This window comes from Panthera leo, chromosome D2, assembly GCF_018350215.1.
Source record: "Panthera leo isolate Ple1 chromosome D2, P.leo_Ple1_pat1.1, whole genome shotgun sequence".
NCBI classification, from domain to species: Eukaryota; Metazoa; Chordata; class Mammalia; order Carnivora; family Felidae; genus Panthera; species Panthera leo.
Window position 1 is genome coordinate 62,267,317 of NC_056689.1, and position 25,084 is coordinate 62,292,400.

Genomic DNA, 25,084 nt, shown 5'->3' on the forward strand with positions numbered 1-25,084 from the left:
CACGCACGCGCACGCACGCAGTCCCCGTGCCCCCGCACCCGGCGGAGGCGCAGGCCGCGAGGGGCGGGGGGCGGTGGGAGGGGCGGGCCCGGGAGCCGCGAGCGGAGTCCCGGGTCCATCCCGCGCTCTGCTTCCGCACGCCGCCTCCGCACGCGAAGGCTCCGGTCTGCCCCTTGGCTTCCGAACCCGAACAGTTGGCGCTGAAAACACTTTACTCCTCCTCCTCTTCCTCCTCCTCCCCCTCCCTCGAGACCCCCCCCCCCACATCCTCCCTGCACGCCACCTCCCGCCCCCCACAACAGGCCCGAAGAGTAACCCCCTAAAGGCGGCCAGAAGCGACTCCGAACTCTTCGGCGGGAGCAGGTTGGAGGCTGGGTTTCGGAGAGACTCTGGATTGGGGTCCGTCGCCAGCCCCTCCTCCTGGATCCGGCTTGATTTTCATATTTTAAAAGAGGATTTTTCTCATTACCTTTAAACACCCCTTTTAACAAAATTTCTGGAGGAGCTCGGTGAGGAAGATTGTGAGGGATCTTATTTTAAGGGGGAAAAAGCACCGAGGGGGTATATATTAATTTTTCTTGGGTTTTGGAATCGCCCTTTCGAGAGAGCGAGCGGTCGAGAGCGAGGAGGGAAGAGTGGAGAGGACCAGCGAGGCGCGCCAGCCCGAGCCACCTCCTTCCCGGCCGCCCCCTCCCCACTCCCCCCGACACACACTCGCTCGCTGGCTCGCCGGCGCGCGCACACCCCCCGCGCCGGACCCGCACCTCGGCGGGCGCCACACTCTCGGCAGCCCGAGCCGCGGCAGCCGCAGCGGGATGGAGGCAGCGCGCACCGAGCGCCCCGCAGGCTGGCCCGGGGCGCCTCTCGCCCGGACGGGGCTCCTGCTCCTGTCGACGTGGGTCCTGGCCGGCGCCGAGATCACTTGGGGCGCGACGGGCGGTCCCGGGCGCCCCGAGGCCCCTGCGTCGCGGCCGCCGGCGCTGCTTCCTCTCTTCCCGCGGGCAGTGGCAAGCCAGTGGCCAGAGGAGCTGGCGACGGCGCGGAGAGGCGCCGCACTGGGGCGCCGGCCCGGCCCGGAGCCGCTGTCCCAGCCAGGCGGCGGCAGCGGCGGAAAGAAGCAGGGAGAAGGCGGGGGACCGTCGCCTGCAGGCGCGCGGTGGGGACAAGGCACCCCGGCTCCGGGCAAGCCTGCCGGCGCGAGGAGGAGTCGCCGGGCGCAGCCCCCCAGTACCCTGGAACGCGGGGACGCCCGGGCCTCTGCCTTGTCCGATGGTGCCAAAGGAAGCCGCCCTCCGGCCAAGGGTCTCCGGGAGGAGGTGAAGGCGCCGCGGGCCGGGGGGGCGGCGGCCGAGGAGCTCCGGCTGCCCAGCACCTCGTTCGCGCTGACCGGGGACTCGGCCCACAATCAAGCCATGGTGCACTGGTCCGGACACAACAGCAGCGTGAGTACCCGCTGGACCGCTGTCTCCTGACAGCAGGGCAGAAGGGGGGGGGGGGCGGGAACGAGGGACAGATAGTTGCTGGAGGGTCGAGGCAGAGGCGGGGGCGCCCTGGCTTGTAGAGAGAACAGGTTCATTCGGCTTCCCCCACGCCCCCAACAGGTTAGCGGAGTTTGTTGTAAGATGGTGTGTACGTTTGTTTGCTGGAGACCCTAGATTTGGGGCAGCCCGGAGGGAAGAGAGGGGGGAAAGAAGTGTCTTAAAGATGGGCAGGGGATGGATCTGTGGTCCCTTTCCCTGGTAAACGGCTTGGAGAGTCAGTTTTCCCGTCGGGCGCTTGAATTCGTGAGGACGCGGTCTGAATTGGCGAAGGACCCGCTGGGCAGACTGACGGATTCCCGCAACTGCCGAGCCTCCCCCCCTCCAGTCACGCGAAAGGGAACCCGGGAGCTGGAGGCCACTCAGACTCCCAGACCCCTGCCGGTCTTGGGGCCGCTGCTCTCCGCTCCAGGCGCACTTTCTCCCAGCCCCGGCGAGGGGGCTGCGCCGAGTCCACCCAAGCCCCGGCCTTCACGTCAGAGTCCCCCTCCAAAACCCAGGCAGCTGCCTGGAAAGCTATAGGAGAGGCAGTAAAAAAGTTTAAAGCGTGCAGTGAAATTCAACACCCTTTCCGCACCCCTCACCCTTACGAATGCACAGGCACACCTAAGTCTTTGAGCAAAACACTCGCCTCGGCTGCTGCGTCCCGCATCACAATCGGCCCCCGGAGTGGAGATGGGACCCGGTGCTTTCAGTGCACCTCTCCACCCCTTTCTCCCCGCTGCCAGGTTCCCCTGAGAGCAGCGGCACCGACAGGTGGCGCCCTTGAGTTTCCACTCCAGCGGCCCGGGTGCTGACGGCCCTGCGTTGGGCTTGGAGCTCCAGCGGCCCCGGGCAGCTGCTGCAGCCCACAGAGCGCGCTCGGAGGGGGTCCCGATCCCCGCCGCCCGCCCGGGCCCAGCGCCTTGCGGCCAAGCCAGGAAACGGAGGGGGACGAGCTCTCCGGTGGATGGGGGGCGGCTTCCCGCGATCTACCCCCCCTCCCCTCCTGTCCACGGCCCCCACTTTCAGCCAGTTTGGGAAAAATCCTTTCCGCTTCTCTGGCTCTCCGGCTAAAATCAGAAACCGGCGTTGGGCAGAGTCTGGAGGGTGATGAATGTCTGTATAGGCAGCTTTGGGGAACTCATTTGATGGGAAAGCTCCTCCCCTCCCCTTCATGCCTCTCTTTACGGCTGGCATTCAAGACTTCCTGGGAAATTTTCGTCTTATTTTAAAGGGGCTCTAGGGTGTCACAGGGGTGAGAAGGAACAGGAAAGCGGGGAGTCCGCATAGTGCAGCATGTCCACGCTGCCCAAAACAGGTTTCCTGGTTCTCCATGACACGCGCAGCCCAGCCTGGGTACGGATGCTGGGTTGGAAGGATTTGCGCGGTCCGACTCCCCAGCGGCGCGGTGTCTGGCTTCATCTGCCTCCGGTGAAGACCCCCGTAGCTTCGGAGTGTGCAACTCTGGGCATAGGGGGTGGGCACAGCAGGCCTTGTCAGGGCTGGGTGATTGAAGACTTGGAAATCTCCAGAGGGAGAGGGGGAGAGGGGGAGAGAGAGGTAATTCTCTGACAGCAGGGAGTGTGACTCTCAACTTCATTTTAGTTTGATAATGAGGAAGTGTGTGTGTGTGTGTGTGTGTGTGTGTTCGTTCATGTTCACACTCAGTGAGGAGGATGAACAGGATGTGTGGAAGTAAATGTATCTCTGGGAGAAGGAGGAGGTGCTGTCCTCACATTATCTATGACTATATTACTGCCACATTTGGACGGTATAAATTCACAATGCCTAAAGCGTTTCTTATGTCTCTGCTTTTACTTGAAGGATCGTTTTTTTTGTGTGTGTTGACTTATCCCCTGAAGATGGAATTTCAGAGAGTGACCACTTTTTTGCAAATGGTAGTTACATCTGCCTGTCTTCAATGCTGTTGTGCAGCAGAGGAAGTGAGGGGTCAAGTCTAGCCCTGTGCCCCCTGGGCAAATGGCTCATAGTTGAACGAGGGGCAGAAGCACCTGGGGAATGGACCAGTTGGCCTTGGAGCCCTTAGTGACAGCAATGAGATTCAGGCAGTCCACAAAGAGCCCACGGGATGCTTGTTGGTTGTGTTCTTGGCCAGTCTTAACTGTCCGAGAAAGGACGAGGCAACACACGTGGGTGCAGGGACCCCATCCTGTCCTTTCTTTCTAGTGGAGAGGGGGACTGCCTCTTTAGCTCCTGGGCTGGACCTGCCTCTTCTGACCATGCTGTGTAGGCAGTATTAGTGAGAAAGGCTTCACTGAGTATCAGATCTGTGCTGCTCTGAGGGAAGAGGGGAAGTATGTTACCATGGCCCTCTCTTTGAGAGACTCTAAGGAAACAACCCCTCTAAGAGAAACTGGGAAACTAGCTTCTGCAACATTACCAGGCTGGTTTCTTCAACTATCCCCCCCCCCATTCCTGAAGTCAATAAAAGAAGATGCTCTACATAAAAGCCAGGGTGAGGGATGAGTGGGACGATGGAAGTTTCTGGAAGCTTCCCTCATCATCAGATTCAAAGTGGAGGGAGATATCCTAGCACCAGGCTCTTTTGACGTGAAAAGAGAGTTCCATCTTGCCTCTGATAACCGAAGTATTAAACACATCCTTTTCTGGGAAGACCAGCAGTTTAAGTGTGAACTGGGGTTTCTGCTCTCCTTGCAAGTGCCTTTGGTGGACCTCATTACTTGATATGAATTCCCTTTTGGGGACGGTTTTCAGTCACCCCATGTAACTGAGATCAAACTCCAGTCTGACACTTGGCAGGATGTCAGGCAGGCATAACTGGACGTGCTCCACTCCATTTGTCCAGGTGTGCCCAGGGACTCGGGGGCAGAGGAGATCCCTGTCCAGGGCTTGGGTCATGTGTCCACTTTGGTTCAAGGACTGTGCTCAGTTGGCTTGGGGGACAAAGGAGGAAGTGCCCAGCAGGCTTGAGCTAGAAGGTGTCAAGAAGGGCTGGAGTCTGGGTCTCCCTCTGACCCTTACTACCCTGCCAGGTGTTCCTAGCGAGAGGTGAGTGGACTTGGACTTGGAGCCTCTACACTGGAGGGACATTCCCACCCTATCTCCAGCAGTCTCCAGCTGGATTCCTGGTGATTAATGGCGAAGAGAGTGTGTCACAAACACCCGGAGGGACAAACCCGGAGGAACAAACACCCCACAGCTTGCAGGGAAACAGAAAAACACATCATTCTGCCCTTCTCCTTCAAATGCAGGAAGGTGCCTCCTGCTTGCTCACTGGATTGACAAAAGGCTCTGGAGACTGGAAGGTTGTAAAGGTGACAGTTCACTTCTCTGTGCCCCCTCCTCTTTGGAGTAACCCCGCATGGGGATCCCCCGTGCGTGTTGCCAAGGTGGGAACCTTGCATTCTCCCTTGGATGACCCCCATTCCTTTCCAGCTCACTGGCAGTGGCAGCGACTTGCAGCCTGCTGCCCCTGCAGCGTGTCTGGTTGAAATGACTTGTCAGATGGTTTTCAGTTAATGTGCCCAACACTGAACATTGGTGCAGAAGCAGGGGTGTCGAGAAGCAGGGGATGCTGGTAACTCCAGGTGCCTCCAGATAACCCATCCCTGAGCCCGCGAGGAGGTGGAACACACAGATGTTTTCCAGGCGGGATTTCATACCTTTAACTAATTCAGCTGGACTGTGTTCTAAAATATTTACTCCTAATGTGCAAAATAGTGACAGCTTTGATCAGATTAATTGTATTTCACTCACTGGAGCAGCTAATTGTGGCTCTCAAACAGATTTTTCAAATAGCTTTTGGCTGGATTGTCTTGCCTTCATCGTCCCTGCTCACGAACCTTGTGTCACAATATCTTAATGCATTTTGCCTTCTCAGAGGCTTAATAAAGAAGCCTGCCACAGAAGCTGTTCCTCAGGGGGTTGCCAAAAAGAACCTGTTTTTAATTAATATTACAAGGGGAGCCTCTCCTTTGCGCTGGAGCTGGGAAGTGCTGTGGGCCATCACAGCCCTAATTGCTCCTGGTCATTGTCCGCCTGGGGTTGGGGGTGGGGTGGAGAGAGGAGGGGGCTGGACACAGGCTGTTTGTCTCTATTTGTCTGCTCTGCGTTTCCTCTGATGGCTGGGTTACAGGGTGTGATTTGCTTCTCAGATCCTGCAGTGATTTCCAAGGTGAGCAGAATTTGCAAACTCCTTAATTGGGAGGCCTGATTTAATGATTGCAGAAATGCAGTGGTTGGAACTTGCTTTGTAGTTGGCAAAGAAGTGCTGGGAAGTGGCTTCTCCAATTGTGTTGGATTTAAGAGAAGCAGCCGTGGGGGTGGGGGTGGGGGGGGGGTAGTGGAGGGTTGTAGCTCCAGTGGCAAGAAGGCTCAGGGCAGAAGGGAGAACTGCTTTTTCCTTGGCCTGCGTAAATCTATTATTGTCACTGGGGAATTTTGGAACTGGATGATATGTGGGCTCTGATTCATCCCATAAGGAGCAGAGGGGGTGCGACAACCCCAAACAGGCTGAGATAGGAAGATACCTCTGAAGGCTGGGTTTATCCAAGGGTAGGTGCACCTGAGGACTGCTGGCTTGACTCACCTGTTGATTTCCTGCTTTCTTTGGCCTCTTGGCAGGCTTGAGACACTTTTCTTATAGAGGGAGAATGTCGAAGGATGATTTTTCAGAGAGTTTGGGAGGAAAGCGATCTAATGAAGTTGGAGGCAGAGAAGAGAGAGTGTAGTGTCAGCGGGCCACCTTGGGTAAGTGGAATGGACACTGGGGTATGGATGGACGTTGGTAACCATCCTTACCCCCCAGGTATGGGGAGTGACTGAGAGAAGGGTCTGGATGGTGCTCTGGTTTTGCTGGCAGTGAGTGGAGATGGGAGAGCTCCGTCTCACATGCAGGAGGGACTCAGCCGTGTTTGACCAAGTGGGTGAAGGGTGACAGCCTCAAGTCTTATTGAACGGAAGCTATGAAGGAATTAGAAGTCCTTGTCCTTTGGGATATCAGTGATTTCTTTCCCAGGTTTTTCAAACTTGACAGCGATGGTAACCAGGGGTATTTCATCTAGTATGTCTACGTCTGGCTCAAATGCCTTCACCTGCTTGTATTCAGATCCAGAGCCCTTTAACCTGGCATTTGGGGCCCTTCACTGCGTATGTCCTGGCTCTACTTTTCCACTTCTCTGTTCCCTGATGGATTCCTTCACTCTAGCCAAGGGAGCCCCTTCATTGCCCCAAGCCCCTTCTCGACTCTGAGCCTTTGCTCTTGAGGTCTTCTCCACTTATGGTACCTTTCTTCCTCTGTTGAAATGCACCTGTTATTTACAGCTCTGCTCAAGATTCAAATTCAGTGACTTTCCTTGAAAGCATTTGTTTCCCTTTTTCCTAATTGTTTATAGAATGTCAAAGACTGCATCACACATTTGATCACGAGTTTAGTACTCATTTATTTTAATCTTGTATGGTTTTGTAAGTGTTTTCAAGGTAAGAGATGAAGGAGGAAATAATTACAACAGCACCTCCCCCACCCCTCAGCGTGAGTGTTGTTTTTCTTCTTGTGTTGTGTGGCATACAGTGCTTGTCACACAGCTCAGTACATACTTACTGAACTTACACCCAGAGCTGGAAGGCGCCTTAGCTGTGTGGGGAGGACGGGCTGATGCTCTTAATAGCACTGAGTTAATATAGCTGCTTTATTACTTCATATGTGACTTTTAACACCAGATTTGGAGGCATCTCTACCCCACTTAGTAAGAAGATGGAGATAGGAACTAGGCAACAACCTGGCTTCTTCCTTTTGGACTTCAGAGATCAGGTGGACTCACAGAAGGTAGTCGACCGCTTGCTGTGTGTTTCCTGTGTGTGTGGCAGTGTTCTGGGCACCGTGGGATTGGTAAGGGTGAGATGAAGGGAGAGCCAAATAAGGATAAGACAGCATTTGCCTCAAGGTCCTTCCAACATGCTTTGGATATGAGACTGCTGTTCTGTAAAGTTAAATAACACATGACAGCAAGATAGAAGCCATGGGGATGATACGTGGTTAATCGTTAAGCAGTTGTTTCGGGCTGCGAGCTCAGGGGAGAGAGGGTCACTGTGAGAGATACTACGGCATTGAGACTCATAGGATGTCAAGGCAGGAAGGGCATGTGGCAACTGTTTTCATTGTATCGCTCAGCATAGAGATGAGGGATGTGAGGCTCAGACAGAAACGTGGCATCCTATGATCTGGACTCTCTCCTGTTCCTTTTCTCTGTGTAGCTGTCCCCTACTCATTCCCAGGTTTCTCCTTGGGTTTACAGACCATTTTGTGTCCAAGAGGATTATGCATTTTCACTCAGGGGAGGTAGGATGCTGCCCATTTTATAGGTAGGACAGACTGAGGCCTAGGATGAATATACACGAGGCTAACCAAAGAGGCTCCTCTGGTTCCTCCTCTGGTTCCCTGGCTGTGTTCTACATCCACCCTGCCCACCCAGTGAGTTATCTGCAAACGATAAATACCAACCTCCTCAATGTTGGACAATCTGTGTCTTACTAACCGTTGTTAATGGGGGCCTCTTGTGAATCACCTCATTATTCGAGTTAGTGAATCAGGCCTGGTTGCATCACCAGGAACATTTTGCTCATTTATTTTGATCAGTGTAGTTTGGGTTTAATTATTTATGGAAATGCTTTTCTTCATAGTACGCTAATAAATGTGTTGTAGTAAATTTGGAAAAAGTAATGGAGTCTAAGAACTTCAGGATTGCACAGACAGCTTTCTGCTATTAACTCCTTGCTGGGGAGCGGAGGAAAGCATCCCTAGTGGGTTGAGATGAGAGGGCCCTGGAGCACAGTGGGGCCAGCCATACAGGACAGTTGGCCAGTAAAACTGCCCGCTGCTAAGTAGGGGCCTGTCACTTGGCCCACACCGGGACCTAGTTTAGGGGAAAAACTGGAAATAGAGCCATATAGGGAAATCAAGGATCCTGTTAGGGTGTGGATTGTGGGATTGTTTGGTCTGGGTGTGAATTCATGCTTGTGGAGTGTATCCATCCTGAACATAGTCTTCAGAGATTATTGGGGACAGCCGTGTAGTAAATAGTTAGGAGCATGGGTTCTGGAACCGGGTGCCTGGCTTTAAATCGTGCCTCTGTCCTTAATAGCCTTGTGACCTTGGACAAGTTGTTATACTTTCTTCGCTATTTGTACATTTATTAGAAGAGAGTGGTAGAAATAGTACCGTTCACACTGGGCTGCTGTAAGGATTAATGAGATAACATACGTGGCCAAGTGCTTAAAAGAAGTGCTGGACCTGTGGCAAGCCCTGCGGATACCTTAGTTGCTTTAGTTGTTATTTTTATATTGGAAAGGGCTTTCCCTTCGCTTTCAGATGGAAACATTGAAGCAGAGGAAGGACGTACTTGCTCCAAGTTTTCCAATGAGCTAATGGCAAAAGCTTTGGCCAGAACCCTCAGGGAGATGCTCCTGTCAGGCACCTCCTATCCTTGGCCAGATGAGCCTTTGCGATATCTCTCTTCTGTGTTGTGCTGAGATAGTGAAAAAGACAGGAGAGAATGACTGGGGACCTTGAAATTCCTACTCAGAATTTGTAATAGAAGCGGTTAGAATCAGATAGTTAGAACCAGGTTAAAGATTACACTAATTAACAGCTTTTATGTGGGACATTTTTTGGGGGGGATTTCATTGAAGCCTTAAGGAAGGCATCCAGAAAGGTAGAGAATAGCTTCTCTTGGCTTGGGCACCCATAATTATGCTTCACAGCTAATCTCGGAAGACTTCTTGAAGGAAGTGAGTTAGTGGAATGTGTCATTCAGGGAAGTAGGAGAACAGTGGGCTGCTGGGGCTGGGCGGCAAGTGGAACCTGTAATGTAGTGCCGAAGACTTCTCTACATGGAAGCCATGGGATGGACATTGAGGTTCCAGCTGTGCTTCTCCTCTTGATCTCCCAGCTCTCTCTGCTTCGTGCCTAGTGTAAAATGGGAATATCCATGACTAGAACTATCTGCAGAATATCCGCAGCCTCTTTCCAAGAATTATCACCCTGGCCAAACCCACTATTAATTTTGTAGTGATTTATCCTCATCGAGATACAGGCTTGTATTCCCTTTTTGCTTGCACCCTCTGCACCAAGAGTGGAACCTGAGATCCCTACACAGACACTAGAGGGAGTGTTGCCCTGGGAAAGAAGTGAAAATAAATAGGATGAAATAATAAAAAAAAATGCTGCACAAGGAATCGTTCCAAAGGAGAGAAGAGGAGAAACAGCACCCTGCAGGTGAATTGTGTGTGGGGATGTTTGGTGACCCCTAGATGGATATTGATTGGCAGCAGGGCACTTCAGTCCTGGGGGGGTGGGGGGCAGGGAGGTTGATCAGCCTCTTCCTGCAGAAAAAGGAAATGGGTGTTTTGTTTAAATACATTACATCCGTTCTGCAGTCCATTCAACCCATTAATGACCCAGCTAAGACTCTAGAAGTAAAAATCCGCAGGAAGTGATACTTAGGCTTGGTTGCCCTATCTCTTCTGCATTTTCTCCCTTTGTGTCCCTTCACTTCCTGTGCATGGTGCATGGTCAGTAGAAGCTTACTGAGTTGAATGTAATAAACACTTTCTTAAATACTTAGAACTGCCTGGGTAAAGAATGAGAGTCTTGGGGCTGAGGGAAGGCCTCTTCTTGCTGCCCCTGGGCCTAGGCTCACCCCTGAACATCTCTGTTCCCTCTCACTGGTGCTGAGATCCCACATGCCTGATTCAGGGCTTTCCAAGTCTTTTTGGCATCTATGGTGAGGTATGCAGTTTCTCTTCCAGATGGTTAGAGTCAGGTTAAAGATTACACTGGTGCATCAGAAATGAACTTTTTCTTCTTAAAATCTGTTCTCAGTGGGAGATGGGGAACAATTACTGAATCGAACATTTTTTTTCAGGGCTGGAAAAGTAGCTCAAGCTGCCATATCTGAATGTGATTACATGTAGTGGAGGAACTTGCTACAATAAGAGTTTCGAGACCATAAAACTGGAGTTGCAGAGAAATTTGTTTTCCAGGGTGGTGGTAGGTAGAGGAAGCTATTTTTAGAGGCAAAAGAGTTGCTCATATCACTGTGCTGCTGTCAGTGTTACTCATACTTGAAAGTGAAGTTTTGACTGGAAGGTTTCTCAAAACTCTGAAATGTCTATTGGGTTATGAGAAGATGCCCAAGCAGCAGCGACTTTGAACGGATGTCTGAGCCTCAGTTTCACTGGCTGTAAAAGTGGGATAATAGTGAACCTACAGGTTGTTGGTAATCTTAGAGACGGCGTGGGTCTAAAGTACGCTATAGTATAAAGGGTCTAGCATTGAAGGCTATCATGTTGGTTAAGAATGTTCTTATTATTCGCCTAGGCAGGAAATGGGGTAGGTTGAGTATCTGTCCATTTAGGCAGATCTGTTGGTTCTCTGCCCATATCCCCTTGGCACTTGTTGTTTCTCTGCATGCTGGCCTGACTTAGTGTGTTAGTCTGGGCTCTCTAGAGAAAGAGAAACAATAGGATATATATCTCCGATATATATCCAGTATGTGTGTGTGCATACACACACCCCTCATTGTAAATCTCTTTGTGTGTATATAAGTAAATATATATACATACATACATATATATATGTATAGGTATGTGTGTGTATGTGCATGTGAATGTACGTGCATGTATGTCTATATCTACGTATGTGTATGTATATGTACATATGTATGTGTGTCTATGTGTATATGTATGTGTATCTAAAGGAAGTGTGTATATGTGTATCTAAAGGAAGTTATTGTGAGGAATAGACAGACACTATGAATGGGGCTGAGAAGTCTTAAATCTATAGTTGTGAAGCTGGAGACCCAGCTGTAGTTCCAGTCTGAGTCTGAGTCTGAGGGCAAGAGAAGACCAGTGTCCCAGCTTGAAGATAGTCAGGCAAAGAGAAAGAATTATTTCTCACTCAGCCTTTTTGTTCTAATCCGCCCTTCCTGGCTTGGATGAGGGCACTCACACTGGGAGGGCAATGTGCTTTACTCAGTCCACTGATTCAAATATTAATCTCATCCAGAAACATCCTCGCAGACATACACAGAGTAATGTTTGACCAAATATCTGGGTACCCTGTGGCCCAGTCAAATTGACACATAAAATTAACCATCACACCAAGCCAGGAATTTCCCTCCTACTCTTTTAAAAGCCTGTTCTGGGGCCTCCCATGGTCCATATTGGGTGTGGGGAGGAGGATGAAGTCACTGCCCCCACTTCTGAGAGGTCCTCCTTGGAGTTGGCACCTTCCAAAAGAAAGGATCCCACTCCAGGTTTATACTGAGTGGCAGGAACATGGTGCTGGGGTTTTGAGAAGGGGACACACGCCTCCAAATTAGTGTTCACTGTCATTTCTCAAGGCTAAGCAGCCCCACCTCACTTAGGACCTGTGGTTGTTCTTCATAATACATAAAACAGAGGCTCCCTAAAATTTTGACCTCTACCTGCTGGCAGATGATGTCCTACCTGGGAGTGGGTGCAATTCCTCTTTTTCTTAGACTTTGTCAGGATTTGGGCAGGGAGCAGTTAGCTTCCCATTAGTATCTTTCTTTCTAAGATCTCATCAGTGAGAAGCATCATAATAGGATGGGAAGAATATTGTCCTGGGAGCTGAGATCTGTGGAGTTGGGTTTCTGACTCACATACAGTAACTGCTTTTAGCTGGCCACCATTCTTAGGTGTAAGGGGATGAAAACTCTTCAGTATATGTCTATGAATGAGAGTTGTTGTTGTTTTTTAATGGGTACATTAGTAAGGAGAGTGTCTAGGATGATGGTAAAAATACTGAAAAACGCTTCTTTCAAGCATGCATAAATTTGGTCTTCCCCAAGCAGAGGTGCATTCATTTGTTCATTCATTTTTTCATTCATTTCTTTGCTTAGTGTGATGCTCATTAAGTTATTGAATATTCTTGGATTCAATTTCTTTATCTATAGAATGGATGAGCTGCATAAATTGATACAGGCCTATCTCAGCATAAACTAGATGTGATACTAGGTCAGTCATTTCCTTATGTGTGAAATGGGGACAATCCCATTGCTCCCTTTATGTCACAGTTAAGTAAGGACATAACGCACCTGGAAGCATTTTAAAAAGAATGGTTCTCAAAGCAATGTGAACAGGGGCGGTGTGAACTCATGGTGTTAGTTTACCTTACCTCTCCTTTTATGCTTTAAGTGGCTGGAGGTCCTTCCACAATAGATTTGAGACCATGTCCAACAGCCGCCTTGTTTTGCCTTCGCCCAGCACAAACGAAACCCTTCCATTAGCACACATAGCATGGCGTTAAAAACCTCATGCTTCTTATTCCAGGCACGATGTACAATTTATTTCAAGCCACATCTGATATAATAAAATTCTCAGATGGGAGTGTAATTTGGGAGTTTAAAAAAACATTTGTTCCAGGACTTGACCTGTATTGATTGCCTGGCCTCATTCTTTTCAGATAATGTGAAGTATTTGGGGAGCATCTGCTATACTGCCTAGTGGTGCAGACTGGACACCCCCAAAGTGTATAGTCTTGTGTGTGGGAAACACACATTAGGAAAATGTTAGGAACAGAGAACAATGCAAGGTGCTTAGGAAATACATTGGATGTAACCTAGAGCACAGCGAATGAAACTAATAAAATGTTCAGAATATTATGCTTGTTTTTATTATCTGCAACAAAGTAGTATGGTTGACAATACTCATGACTAAATCTGTGTGACATGATAAGAAGTAAAGATTGGGTAGATTATTTTATGCTGTGACAGTTGCTCAGAATTCTGCCATAGTAGTTTGGGCTGTAACCTTCTTGTACTGCTCTTTGTTTTTTTTTTTTTTTTTTTTTTTTTTCTTGAGTTTCTAATTGTTTTATCATCCTCACAGAGAGAAGAAACATCTGTTTCTTCACCATTGTGCCAAGATATTCCAGCTTCTTAACTGTATTACTGGATATTCTTATTTGTACTGATTTCTTTCTAGGTCTGTCTTCCTGTTCTTATCTTACTATTTCTGTTTATTCTACTCCTGGGTTCGTACTTCTGGGTTTTTGGGGGGATGGGGAGTGGCTCCATTCCTCTTTTTTGGGATGATTTTCATGTTTCTGTGGTTTATCCTCCAGTTTTTTTTTGTAGAGAGGGCATGAGAATGTCCTGGATTATTTCTGTGTCCTGACATAAATATTGATATATTGCTTTTAATTCTCAAGAAATCCTGGCTTGGATGATAAATTATATGGTCTAAAATTATGATAAATTTATGTCTAAAATTTATTTGCCTTTCTCATTTGCTTGTGGTTCATCTGGACATGGAAGTCTAGGGTCAAAAAAATTTCCCTTGGGTCGTGAAGTACTTAGTGTACTTGCTTGATTTGCATCTTTGCTATTTGGGGATTCTATGTATCCCTCTCCTACTCAGGACTAATGAGAGTAAGGGAAGGAGGTGTCTAGCATGGGCCACCTTGGCTTTGCTCAGGTCACTGATGCGCAACCCTTTAAGGAGACCTGATGCATTACAACCAGGTTTATACAAAATCAGCAGCATGGTGTGAGGGATTAAACTCTACAGAGCAGTTTGCCATAGATGCTTATTATCTGAATACTTTTAATATAAAACTCAGCCAAAAAAAGAGTAGTTTTAGCTATTTGTCATTTTAAAAAATGTAAGATAGCTTTTGAAAACGACATCAATATTCAACAAATATTTTTGGAGTACCTGCTAGATGCCAGGCCCTGCTGGGCTCTGAGTATATAATGGTGATCAGTGCTCTGAAAGAGAGGTTCATGACATTATCAAAGATTACACTAGGCACATTTAACTTGGACAGAGAGGCAGAAGCAGATGAGCTGAGATCTCAAATATGCACAGGGTTAATTAGGTGAAGAGGAGAGGGCAGAGTGTTCTGGGCACATAGCTTCTGAGACACGAGGGAAGAAAGTATCTGAAAGGGACAGAGAGAAGGACAGAGAGAAGAGGGTTTGTGGGCTGGAGGCTGGCAAGAGATAAAGCTGGACAGGCAGGGATGGGTAGGGCCTTATGGATCCAGGGGGAGGAGTTTATTCTCCATCTTAAGAGCAAAGGGGTAAGCCATTGGGAGGGTTTAAAGTAGGAGAGTCATTTAATTAAATGTGCATTAAACAAAACCACTCTGATCACCCTATGAGTTAGATGGCGGAAAGGAGACCAGACTGTCGCTGTAGCTAGAGAGAGTGATGGCTTGGGTGGTGGCAGTGGAGGTGGGTGAGGAGAAGCCAGCTGAAGAAGTACTTAGCAAGTGTAGTTGATTGTATTGTTGGTTTCTCTATATAATTCCTCGCGCCTCTCTATAACCCCTTTTGTACTGGGCCCTGGTAGTACCCTTTCTCTGGAGGTGGGGCATTTCTTCTCCACCTCCTAACTTTGGGTTTGGCCTTGTGATGCACTTTGGTCAATAGAAGAAGTGCCAGTTCTAAGCTTAGTTAGCAAGAGGCATCAGGTATCCACCTGCTTTCTTGTGCCTCTGCATGAGGAAACATGCCCAGGCCAACTTGCTGGTCCTGGGAGAGAGGACAAGTCATGTGCAGCCAAGCCTAGCCTACACCAGCCTGGCCCAGCCAAGAGCAGCCCTGCCCAGCTGAGCGCAGTTGAGTCAGCCAACCTCCAGCTGCCCTATATATTTATGAGCATAAATGATTCTTGTGAGAATAAGTGGTTGAGATTTGAGTGGTTTGTTCCCCAGCATTTTTGCAGCAGAAGTTAACTGATACAGCAGGTAAAGTCAACAGAACTTGATAGATTGGGTGTAACAAATTTGTGGGAACATAACTAGAGTATAAAGGGAGGCTCACCTGTATTTCAAGGTCATTAGCCTCATACATGCTCAGGGCTATACTTAGGTGTCTCTGTGGTGGTTTCCTGTCCCTCACCTCTCTTTGTAATTCATGGCTTTTCCCGGAACCCAGTGAGGTAGGTCAGAATTCATGGTCCAAAAGAATTAATCTTCCCCCTTTTTTTCCTTCTCACTCTTTCCAGCAGCCTGCTCAGATTGCAGCAGAGTGTTGGGGCTGAGCAGTTCTCAGGTCCCTCAGTGGGGGGGGCCTTCAAGCCCTAACACTCAGTGCATTCTTGTTAGTTGAAGTCCGTTTCTGCTCTAGCTGTGAAGATGGGATTTCACTGCAAGTGGGGAGACATGCGGGGCCAGGGATTTTTCTGGTCTTGACTGATTATTTAAAATATATTAGTTCTGATAAAATATTTAGCTTTTAAACAACAAATTTAATATAGGGAATTGTGTTTTATTTATTAATTGCAGTTGGAGGGAGATTGGTAGGAGTTGCGCTGAAGTGCACTGTTGTGATTTTGCAAAGTATAGTAATTACTGTAATATTTTGTTGAATTATTAATATCTACTATGCCTGCAGGAACATAAGCTTTTGCAGTCAAATTCATTTCAAGATTGCCTTTTGCCCTTCTGGTTCTGTTTTGTGTTTTCTTCTCTTTCATGTGCACTTAATGAATTTTTTAAGAAATGGAGTTGGAAGGGCAGGGTTGATTATATGGTGTGAAACACCATTGTCACACCCTGTAACTGAACATAGGTGGGCAGGAGAGAAAACCTGTGGTTCCTTGATTGTCTCTTGTCTCAGCCAAGAGACTGTTGTGGTACCAGACTGAGGGATGCTGAAAAGGGGCGTGTTTGGGAAGAAAGGACTCATCAATGTGCCTCTTTAGGAGCTGCGATGAGGACAGAAAATGGTGGGGAGGCCATGTGTGTGCACGTCTCCGAGCACACAGTACTGATCTTTCCAGTAGGTGGAGTTGGCAGGTATTTGGGTGTATGTGTTGAAATGACACTAGCGTCCCTTAGTAATTGTTCTTGGCAACCATTGCTTAGTGTCTCTTGTGTCCTCAGATAAGATCATTGTAGATGATGATGGTAATGATGATGATGCTGACAGCTTAGGTGTGTGGATGGGCTCATGCTGTGGTAGGACTCCAGATCCATGCACAAAGCACATGTAGGAATATCCTTTTGGTTGTGATTAAATGGACGTTGGAAGACCAGCCTTCATACCACCATCTACCAGCTTTATGAAATGGCCAAAGTCAGTCCATAACTGAGACTCAAGTTTCCTTATCTGTTTCATGGTTGCAGGAATCAGAATGCAATCATATATTTGAAAAGGTGTTAGAAACTATACATTTCTAAACATATTTAGGGGAATGCCTTTGCTATTAAATCATAGGCGAAGTCGCTTGTATTCGTGGTGTGATTTTTTTGAGGGGAAGCAGGAAGTATTCTCTGCCAGATTTTTGTTTTTACTTTTGCTAGAAACTTCACAATTCAAGAGCTATCCCTTTGGGTTAAACATTATCCTCTCCAAGATCCTCTTAAAGTATCAATAATGGAGAGACGGTATTTGGAGCTGGAAAGAACAAATAATGATCTAACCAGGTCCTTTTTCAGATGTGGAAAGTGTGGCCAGGTGAGGTTGTGGCATGATCAAATTCACCAAGATGGCGGCAGCACCCACACCAGTGTCCATGTCCCTGACTCCTAGTCCAGTGCTCTTCCTGCAACACCCTGAGGCTCCTCCGTTTCCATTAGGTTCTCAATACAGTCTAAGGCTTTCTCTCCCAGAAGGGAGCCTTGGGCAGAATGAATACATTCGGTGACTTTGGGGAGACATAGGGCAGGGGATGTTCTGGGCGGCATAGTTGTGCTTGGGTCAGTCAGGTGGACCTCACTCCTCCTCTGACTGGCTCTGTCACGTTGGGTGGGTTACTTTTCTGAAACCCAGCTCTCTCCTTTATAAACTGGGATTATAATCCCTATTTTACACGGCTGTTGTGAGGATTTAGTGAACTTGAAAGGCTCGGCAAGGTTCCCACCCTGCCGGTGAAGGGTACTGGAAAGTGACTTGTAGATGGTAAGCAGTCGTGAAGACAAGCATGGTTTGTTTATCTCATAGTAGGTCTCCTCCTGAGACCCATTTTTCCTACTCTGAGAGTGTGTGTGAAGGGCAGACAGAAGGAAGTTGCACCGTCCAACACCACCATTTCCCTTCTCCGGGGTGGGGGAGGAGGGGCCCGTAAGGTGTCCAGGGGAGGAAAGCCCTGCAACGTCCAGAGGGATGAGCCAAGACTTACCAATGGCCCTCCCTTTCTCTTTAATCTCAGACAGCACAGATCCAGCCCCTATTTAAATGTCCCCCCAAAAGGGTGTGGATGACAAGAGGTGAGAATGAGCATCTTTGAAGAACAGCAGGTGACTCTGAAGAGGCTGCAAAAGTGCTTGCATACCCATACTGCTCAGTTCTGTGTTCTTATGGGGCTCCTGTTCTGGGTTTAAGTTACCAGTGTGGTTTCTGGGAAACGAGCTTCAGGGGTGTGTGTGTGTGTGTGTGTGTGTGTGTGTGTGTGTGTGTGTGTGTGTGTTATAAGGCAGGGCTTTAGCAATTGGCGAGAGGATGAAATTTTCTGAGACAGAAGGACACCTGAAACACCCCAGAGCCTGTGTCAACTCTCAGGCCTGGGGGCTGGGCTAGTGTTTGCCTCAAAGTGAAGTAAAGAAAAGAAAGGGACCAGGGAAGTGTGTTCAGTTCCCCTTTCTGGTTCTTTGCCTCCTCTCTGCCCAGCACCCTCCACTGTCTTCCTTCTCCCCGCCCTGGGAAAATGTTCTAACATCAGTCCTGTAGTGCTTCAGTTCCCTTTCCTGAGGCCTTTGCATTTTATTGCCTCTGCCCCGCCCCCACCCCTCCAGCTTTACTGAGGAATAATTGAAGAATACAAATTGCATATATTTAATGTGTACAGTGTGATGTTTTGACACATGTATACATTGTGGAATGATTACCACAATCAAGCCAGCATATCACCTCATAGAGTTACCATATTTTTTTCTTTCTTTTTCTTTTTTTGGTGGAGAGAACATTTAAGATCTATTCTCTTAGCAGATTTCGAGTATGTAATATAGTGTCATTAACTACAGTCACATTGATGGGCATTAGATATCCAGACCTTATTCATCCTGCATAATTGAAACTTTGCACTCTTTGACCAACCTCTCCCCTTTCTCCTACCTTCTAGCCCCTGACAACCTTCCTACTCTCGCCTTGTATGAATTTGACTTTTTGAAATTCTGCACGTGAGATCGTGCAGCATTTGTCTTTCCGCCCCCGCCTTACTGTACTTAGCATCATGTCCTCCAGGTTCATCCACATCATCACAAATGACAGGATTTCCTTCCTTTTTAAGGCTGGACAGTATTTCATTGTGGGTATATATATACCACGTTTCCTTTATCCATTCGTCCTTTGATGGACACTTAGGTTGATGAAATATCATGTTGTGGATAATGCTGCAAAGAACATAGGAGTGCACATATCCCTTTGAGGTCCTGATTTCATTTCCGTGGTACACCCAGAAGGCATTTTAGGGGTAGGGACTCCGGAAATCTCAGCCAGTCCCATTTGTCTAACTTGTCCACCTTCAGGGCTGGCAGCAGGAAGAGGGCGGCAGCAGGAGGAGGGTACCCTCTAGCCAGAGATGCTTGTTTCCTTTCTGACCCCTCCCTAAGCCTCGGAACACCACTGGGACGTGAGAGTGAGGGCCGTGACCAAAGGCTGGTTTCTATGTCTCTGGTGGCCATGCTTCTAATACTGGGTTTTCTTCGGTTAAGGAGGCAGGGAGTTGGGGAGAGCTCTACTGTCTCCCCTGTCCCTCCTTAAATCTTATGTGTTGATTTAAAAATATATATAACATAGTGGGGGGTGGGGTGCCTGGGTGGCTCAGTCAGGTGAGTGTCTGATTCCTGATTTTGGCTTGGGTCATGATCCCAGGGTCATGGGATTGAGCCACATTTCAGGTTTCTCCCTGAGTGTGGAGCCTGCTTAGGATTCTCTCTTTCTCCCCCTCTGCTGCTTTCCCTGCTTGCATGCTCTCTTTCTCTAAAATACACACACACACACACACACACACACACACACGTATGTATGTATGTATGTGTGTGTGTATATAACACATAACATTTGCCATTTGACCCACTTTGAAGTGGCATTGATTACCCTCACATTGCTGAGAACCGTCACCACTGTCCCTCTCCTGAGCTTTCTCACTGCCCAAACAGAAACTCTGTTTATGCATCAGTGACTTCCCATTGCTCTCAATTCTCTTTGTCAGCCTCTGAGCAGGTAAGGGGGCTTCCAGTTTGTTCCTCGATCCTGCCTTCTCCTGCCCCATCCCTAACCTCTCCCCCTCTTCTCCTTTCCTCCACCACAGGGGGCTGTGGTGTTGGGGGTGAGAAGGCTTATCATATTCAGAGCTGAGAAATGGGCTGCATTTCATTCCCCCCTTCACATTCCATGTTCTTCATTTATGAAAATAATCACGCTTCTTGCACCCAGAGATCTGTGCCTTCTTCCACCCTCAACTTGTTCTCTTGGCATGGGGGCCGTAGGCCAGATCACTGACAGGCTGGCCGGGTATGTCCAGTGCAGTCTTGTACTTGGGACTTTGTCTCTGCTAAGCCTTTTTTTTTAATGGGAGACTTGTTTCTATGCAGCTGAGATAGGAAACAAACATACTCCATAGTTGAGTGGTTATCGCCTATATTCATTATTATCTTTGTCATTATACGTAGTGAATGATGATGAGCTATGCATTGTGGTGTGGGCACTTTTATGTGTTTACAAATAATATATATCATCCTGCAGTAGTTCAGAACATATTGTGAACAACTTCCAAACTGTGCTTCAGTGCTGTGGCATATGCTGAGTAAAGAGCAATTCAGATTTGATCTGGTCTTTTGGGAACTTGAAATCTAAGATAAGTACATGTAAATAGAGAGAGATGGAAATGTTAAACCAACATTGGCATCCAAAATGAAGCCTTTGGGGGAGGCGATCTAATTCACCGAGGGTCTACTGTATGTCAGGAGGGGGTGTTAGGTGTGTTGTACCTGCCGTCTCATTTCCCTCTGCCAATAAGCTACAAGTTGGGGCTTACAGGTGAGGAAACCGTGATGAAGAGAGGTTGCATAGATTGCCAGGGTCACATGGCTAATAAGCTACAGAGTAGGTAATGAACTAGAACAACATGCCCTTTGGAAATGTCAGGTCGCTGAGTCTGCTATATTCATGACCTAGAAAATCATGGGGTTATAGAGTTTGGGTGTGGGGATGGGCTGAGAGAACCAGAGCGAATGGCTGGGTAGAGGTGAGGAGATAGGCTTTTATTTCATTCTAGAATGATGCAATTTTGTAAAAACCATGGACAACATTTAGTGTATTCTCCCTGTGTGCCAGGGGCTGACCTGTTATCTCTGCATCCAGCATCTCATTTAATCCTAACCTTTCTGAAGTATCTGCTATTAAGAGCCTCATTGTAAGGATGAGGAAACAAAGGCACTGAGGTGTTGCATTCCTGGCTCAGGTCACACAGCGGCTGACTGACAGAGCCACAACTCCCATGTGGGCTAGGCTGACTTGAGAGCTCCTTACAGGCAGGGCCAGAGAGCCTCTCTTCAATCTGCTTCCCCACCTGCTCCCAGCAAGGAGGGTGAGGCCCCAGGATTGTGAGGTTCACCTCCTGATCCCACCAGGGCTGAGATGGATTTCCAACCCCTGGACCTTTCCCCAGTGAGACCATCCTGTTCTCTAGAAGCCCTCACTGAGCATTTGTTCTGAAGTTCTGGTGTTTCCAGGCCTGGAGCAGGAGGAATAAAGAGTCAGAGGTGAGAAGTAACAGTGTGTGTGTGTGTGTGGGAACCAGGAGAGAGAGGGATGAGGTGAGGCCAGATTATGGAGGCATTGCATATCCCGCTGGCTTTATTTTTGTTGGCAGTGGGCACCCCTTAGGAATTGTGGGCAAGGGTGAGATACAGTTAGCAGAGGCATCAATCCTTCTCCAACCACCAGGAAACCCGGTCTCCCTTCTTGGTGGGAGGGAAAACAAAGGCTCAGAGAGGTGTGGCAGCTCCCCTGGAGGCTCCCAGTAGATTGTTTCCAGCAGCAAAACCAGAAGCTCTCTCCTTCCCAGAGATGGGGCGCTGGCAGCTGCTGGCTGCCTTCCCCTCCCTCGTTGCCCTCCCTCCCCTCCAGCAGGAGGGCCTCCTGCCCACTCCCTCCCTTCCACCGTGAGCTCTGCACAGGCCCTCTCCATCATTAGAGCAACCAGTGGGGTTCTGCTGTAATTAAAGGAAGCCAACGGGAGGGAGCAAAGCAGAGCAAGGGGAAAAAACAATCACCAACAAAACATTTTATTTCCCACGCACACTCCCTACAACCCGCGTCTATTGGCTTTCATGGGAACCTGCTTGCTTTAAATACAGCAAAGGGAAACCCCACAGGACGATGTGGGAAAGCCGGCTGTTAGTTACCATCAGGCTGCCAGGGTGGGGATTTACTCCTTTTTCCCCCCCTCCCTACCCTGCATTGGCAAAACCAATCCAATGTTAGTGTTGAAAGAGACCTCTAAGGTCATTTATTGCAACTTCCTTCCCAAGGCAGCCTGCCCTCCATGCTTGCCCCTTCTGGACATCATCTCTGACACATTGTTACCTAGCTCCCACACTCTCCAGCTCCCTAATTTGCTGGATCCAAGTTCAGGTAGGGATAGGAAGACACTTTAGGGAACAAACAAACAAACAAACAAAAAACCCAAAAATCTGGCCACCCACGCCTGCTGTCATTTACCGCCTGACTCCGGAAATGTCTAATTAATTCATTTATCCAATTAGCCCCTTGCTCTCTGAAATGCTTTTTCTTGGTTGCTGAGCAACCAGGATAGACTTTCAACACATGCACGCTGCTGGTGAATGAACCAGTAGTTTTTTCTTCACCCTGACACCCCTCGCCCACCCCCTCCCCTTTCTCCTTTTATTTTCCTGATGCACAGTAATGAAGACCATCTCCACCAATCTCCAGCCTTCTCACCTTCCCCAGGCCTCTGGATGTGTTTGCTGCCTGACTTAACACATCTCTGAAGGTAATTTTTATACCAGGCATTTGTCATGGACAAGGAGAATGACAGAATATACAGGTACACAGAGATGCGTTTGCAAAATAACGGAATGAGCCAGGCTCAGGTGGACCCAGGAAAAGCTTTGCTGGTGCCTGGGGGCTGGGGGGAGGGGACCCTGGCCAAGGTTAGGCTCAGAGGCGTTTGGGAAGAGGAGGGGCAGACTCTCTTTAAGGGACCAGGCATAAACAAGGGTAGCTTGACTAGGCTGCGGTTCCATTTGTTTTAAAGTCTGCCCTTCATGGGGAATTGTCATCCGTCCCCAGCCAGGAGCGCACTGTGAGCAGTAAACAGGACAGGGGTTTTAAGGGAGGCTGAAAGGGACAATATCAACCTAGGAGGGCGGGGAAGTACCTTGAGGAATCATCCTTGAAGTATAACTTGCTCCTATTTCGGGATGTGAAAATGCCACATCCTGCTTCAATGAGTTAGAATGTTAGAACTGGACTTTGAGCCCAAACTTCCACCGTTCCTTGCTTTTACAGATGAGAAAATTGGAGCTTTGGGAGGATAAACAGTTTGCTCATAGCCAGCGTTTGGGTCTCCAGGGTCCCAGGCCTTCTCAGTTGACCACACTGCTTCTGTTTCATCTTATTAAGGGGCCCTTGTCCATAAAATGAGTCACTTGAGTCACTGACACTTACTTTTAAAAGTCAGCTTTTATTTTGGAAGAGCTGAAGCTGGCAGTGAAGATTTGCAGGGCACAAGGGTCTTGGCTTCTGTCTACTGCAGATGCCAGGGCATGTGATGCAGTCCAGTATTCACTGTGAATAGGGGCTGGTCCTCGCCCTCAGGGAGTCCCCACAATACTGGAGGGGATGGACAGTAGAGGGGGAGGGGCTCCTTCTTAGAAGGAAGCATTTAGAGAGGAGGATCTGGGCCATTTGACCTGGACCCAGGTCTTGTGGTTGAAGGGGCTGTGAGGGTAGGGTGGGGGTGGGGCCATTCTACCAAGAGGCAGCCTGGGCCAAGGTCAGGAGGTATGAGAGATTGTGACATGTTTGGGACTGGAGAGTGGGTTAGGAATGGAGGCTTTGGGCCATTTGGCTTTCTGGGATACACAGTGGATGGCTCGGGGCTGCCCATAACGGCATCTGGAAAACGTTGCCTCCTGCTTGCCAGAATAGTAAAAGAGCACAGTTTTCTTATCTCTATGCATGGGTGGGTATGGAAAAGTGTATGTCAGGTTTTCTGGATGGAAATGACTTCCCTTCAAAGTTAGTTCATAAATAACGATGAAGGCCATGAGATACGTACACACTGCACACATATTTAGCTACTGCTGTGGACCAAACTCTCCAGGAGCAGAGTGTTCAGGAAAAGCAGCTGCCTAGAGAAAGAAATAACTATGGACTGTCAAAACCATTGGTACCCAGAGCCTCCTGTGGGACCAAGGGAAACATTTTATTGAGAAGGACCCGTTCCTTGACACTCACCATTGGTGGCACTCACTCAATCTGCAATTTCAGGAGATAGAGAAGGAACTGGCTGTGGACGATGATCACCCGATCAGGTTCTTCCAGTGAACAGGAGCTTCTGTACATCTGAACATTGCGCTTCAGGGTAAAGTTCTCCTTTCTTCAGCCATCCAGCCAAACTCCCCTGATGTCAGGCACTCTTTTTTCATCAAGGCTGGGCTTGCTTTTAGAGAACCTAGAGATGGCAGGCAGCATTGTGGGATGCTCCTTAGTATAAAATCTCCTCTGGGGATTTTCTTAACAAAGTGGTTTGAATTCCTCTAGGAATTAAGCTGGGGGTGGCTATTTTTCTGGCTAAGACTTTTTATAATAAAAGGCATGCTGCACTGAAGGTCCCAGTGGTCTGTCTTTGGGGCAATCAGATGCACACGACAGTCTAAGGCTCTGGTAGGAAAGAGTCTGTGGCCTCAGTAAATATTTGATACACCTGGGGCTTTGATGGATGAAGCCACTGTCTGCTTGGGTCTTCCTAGACCAGAAGGTGGAGTCTCCGGTAGCCATTGCCTCTTGTTCGTTCCTTTGATTCTCTTTGGTGAAAAATGACTCTTGTCTTGGTGAGGTCTGTTAAATCCGTTCTTTTCCAAATGGGGCTGTTGGTGTATGGAGGGGATTGGAACTTTCTCTCCCTCTGGTCAGCCCTCGCCATCCCTTGGGTGATTCGGTTTCCCATTTTCTGGGATGTGTCCACAGGGTTTGTCTCCCACCCCACCCCCCGCCTTATATAAGGGGGTAGGGTGCATCTGGCGCCAGATTTCATTCAACCCTGTAACAATCCCCCCTTTATGACATCATTGCTTGTCACCATGGAAACATCCCCCGAGTCACAGAGACTGGATTGTGGCATCATAGCATCAGGCAGGAGGAGGGAGAGAGGAGAGAAGAGGAATGAGACTGCCCAGGGGGATGAAATTCCAACAAAATACCATTTGGTGGCAGGAATGTAGGATTTTTCTGTTTGGATCCTTGAATGGAGAGTCTGACCATGGCTTGCCAGAATAAACCTCACCTAAGAGAAGGAGCACGAGTGGTTATGGAATGTGGGTTCTGGCCTCTTTGTTCTTGCTGAGTATTAGGGAAAATACT

General features: G+C 48.6%; 1 protein-coding gene across 1 annotated transcript in view; it reads left to right on the forward strand.

Moving 5' to 3' along the window:
* The first annotated feature begins 815 nt into the window (after positions 1–815).
* SORCS3 (sortilin related VPS10 domain containing receptor 3) overlaps positions 816–25,084 on the forward strand; it is a 590,282-nt gene continuing 566,013 nt past the window's right edge. The window contains exon 1 of the mRNA XM_042908251.1: positions 816–1,442. Coding sequence (XP_042764185.1) covers positions 816–1,442 — 627 coding nt within the window. The remainder of the gene's footprint in view (positions 1,443–25,084) is intronic.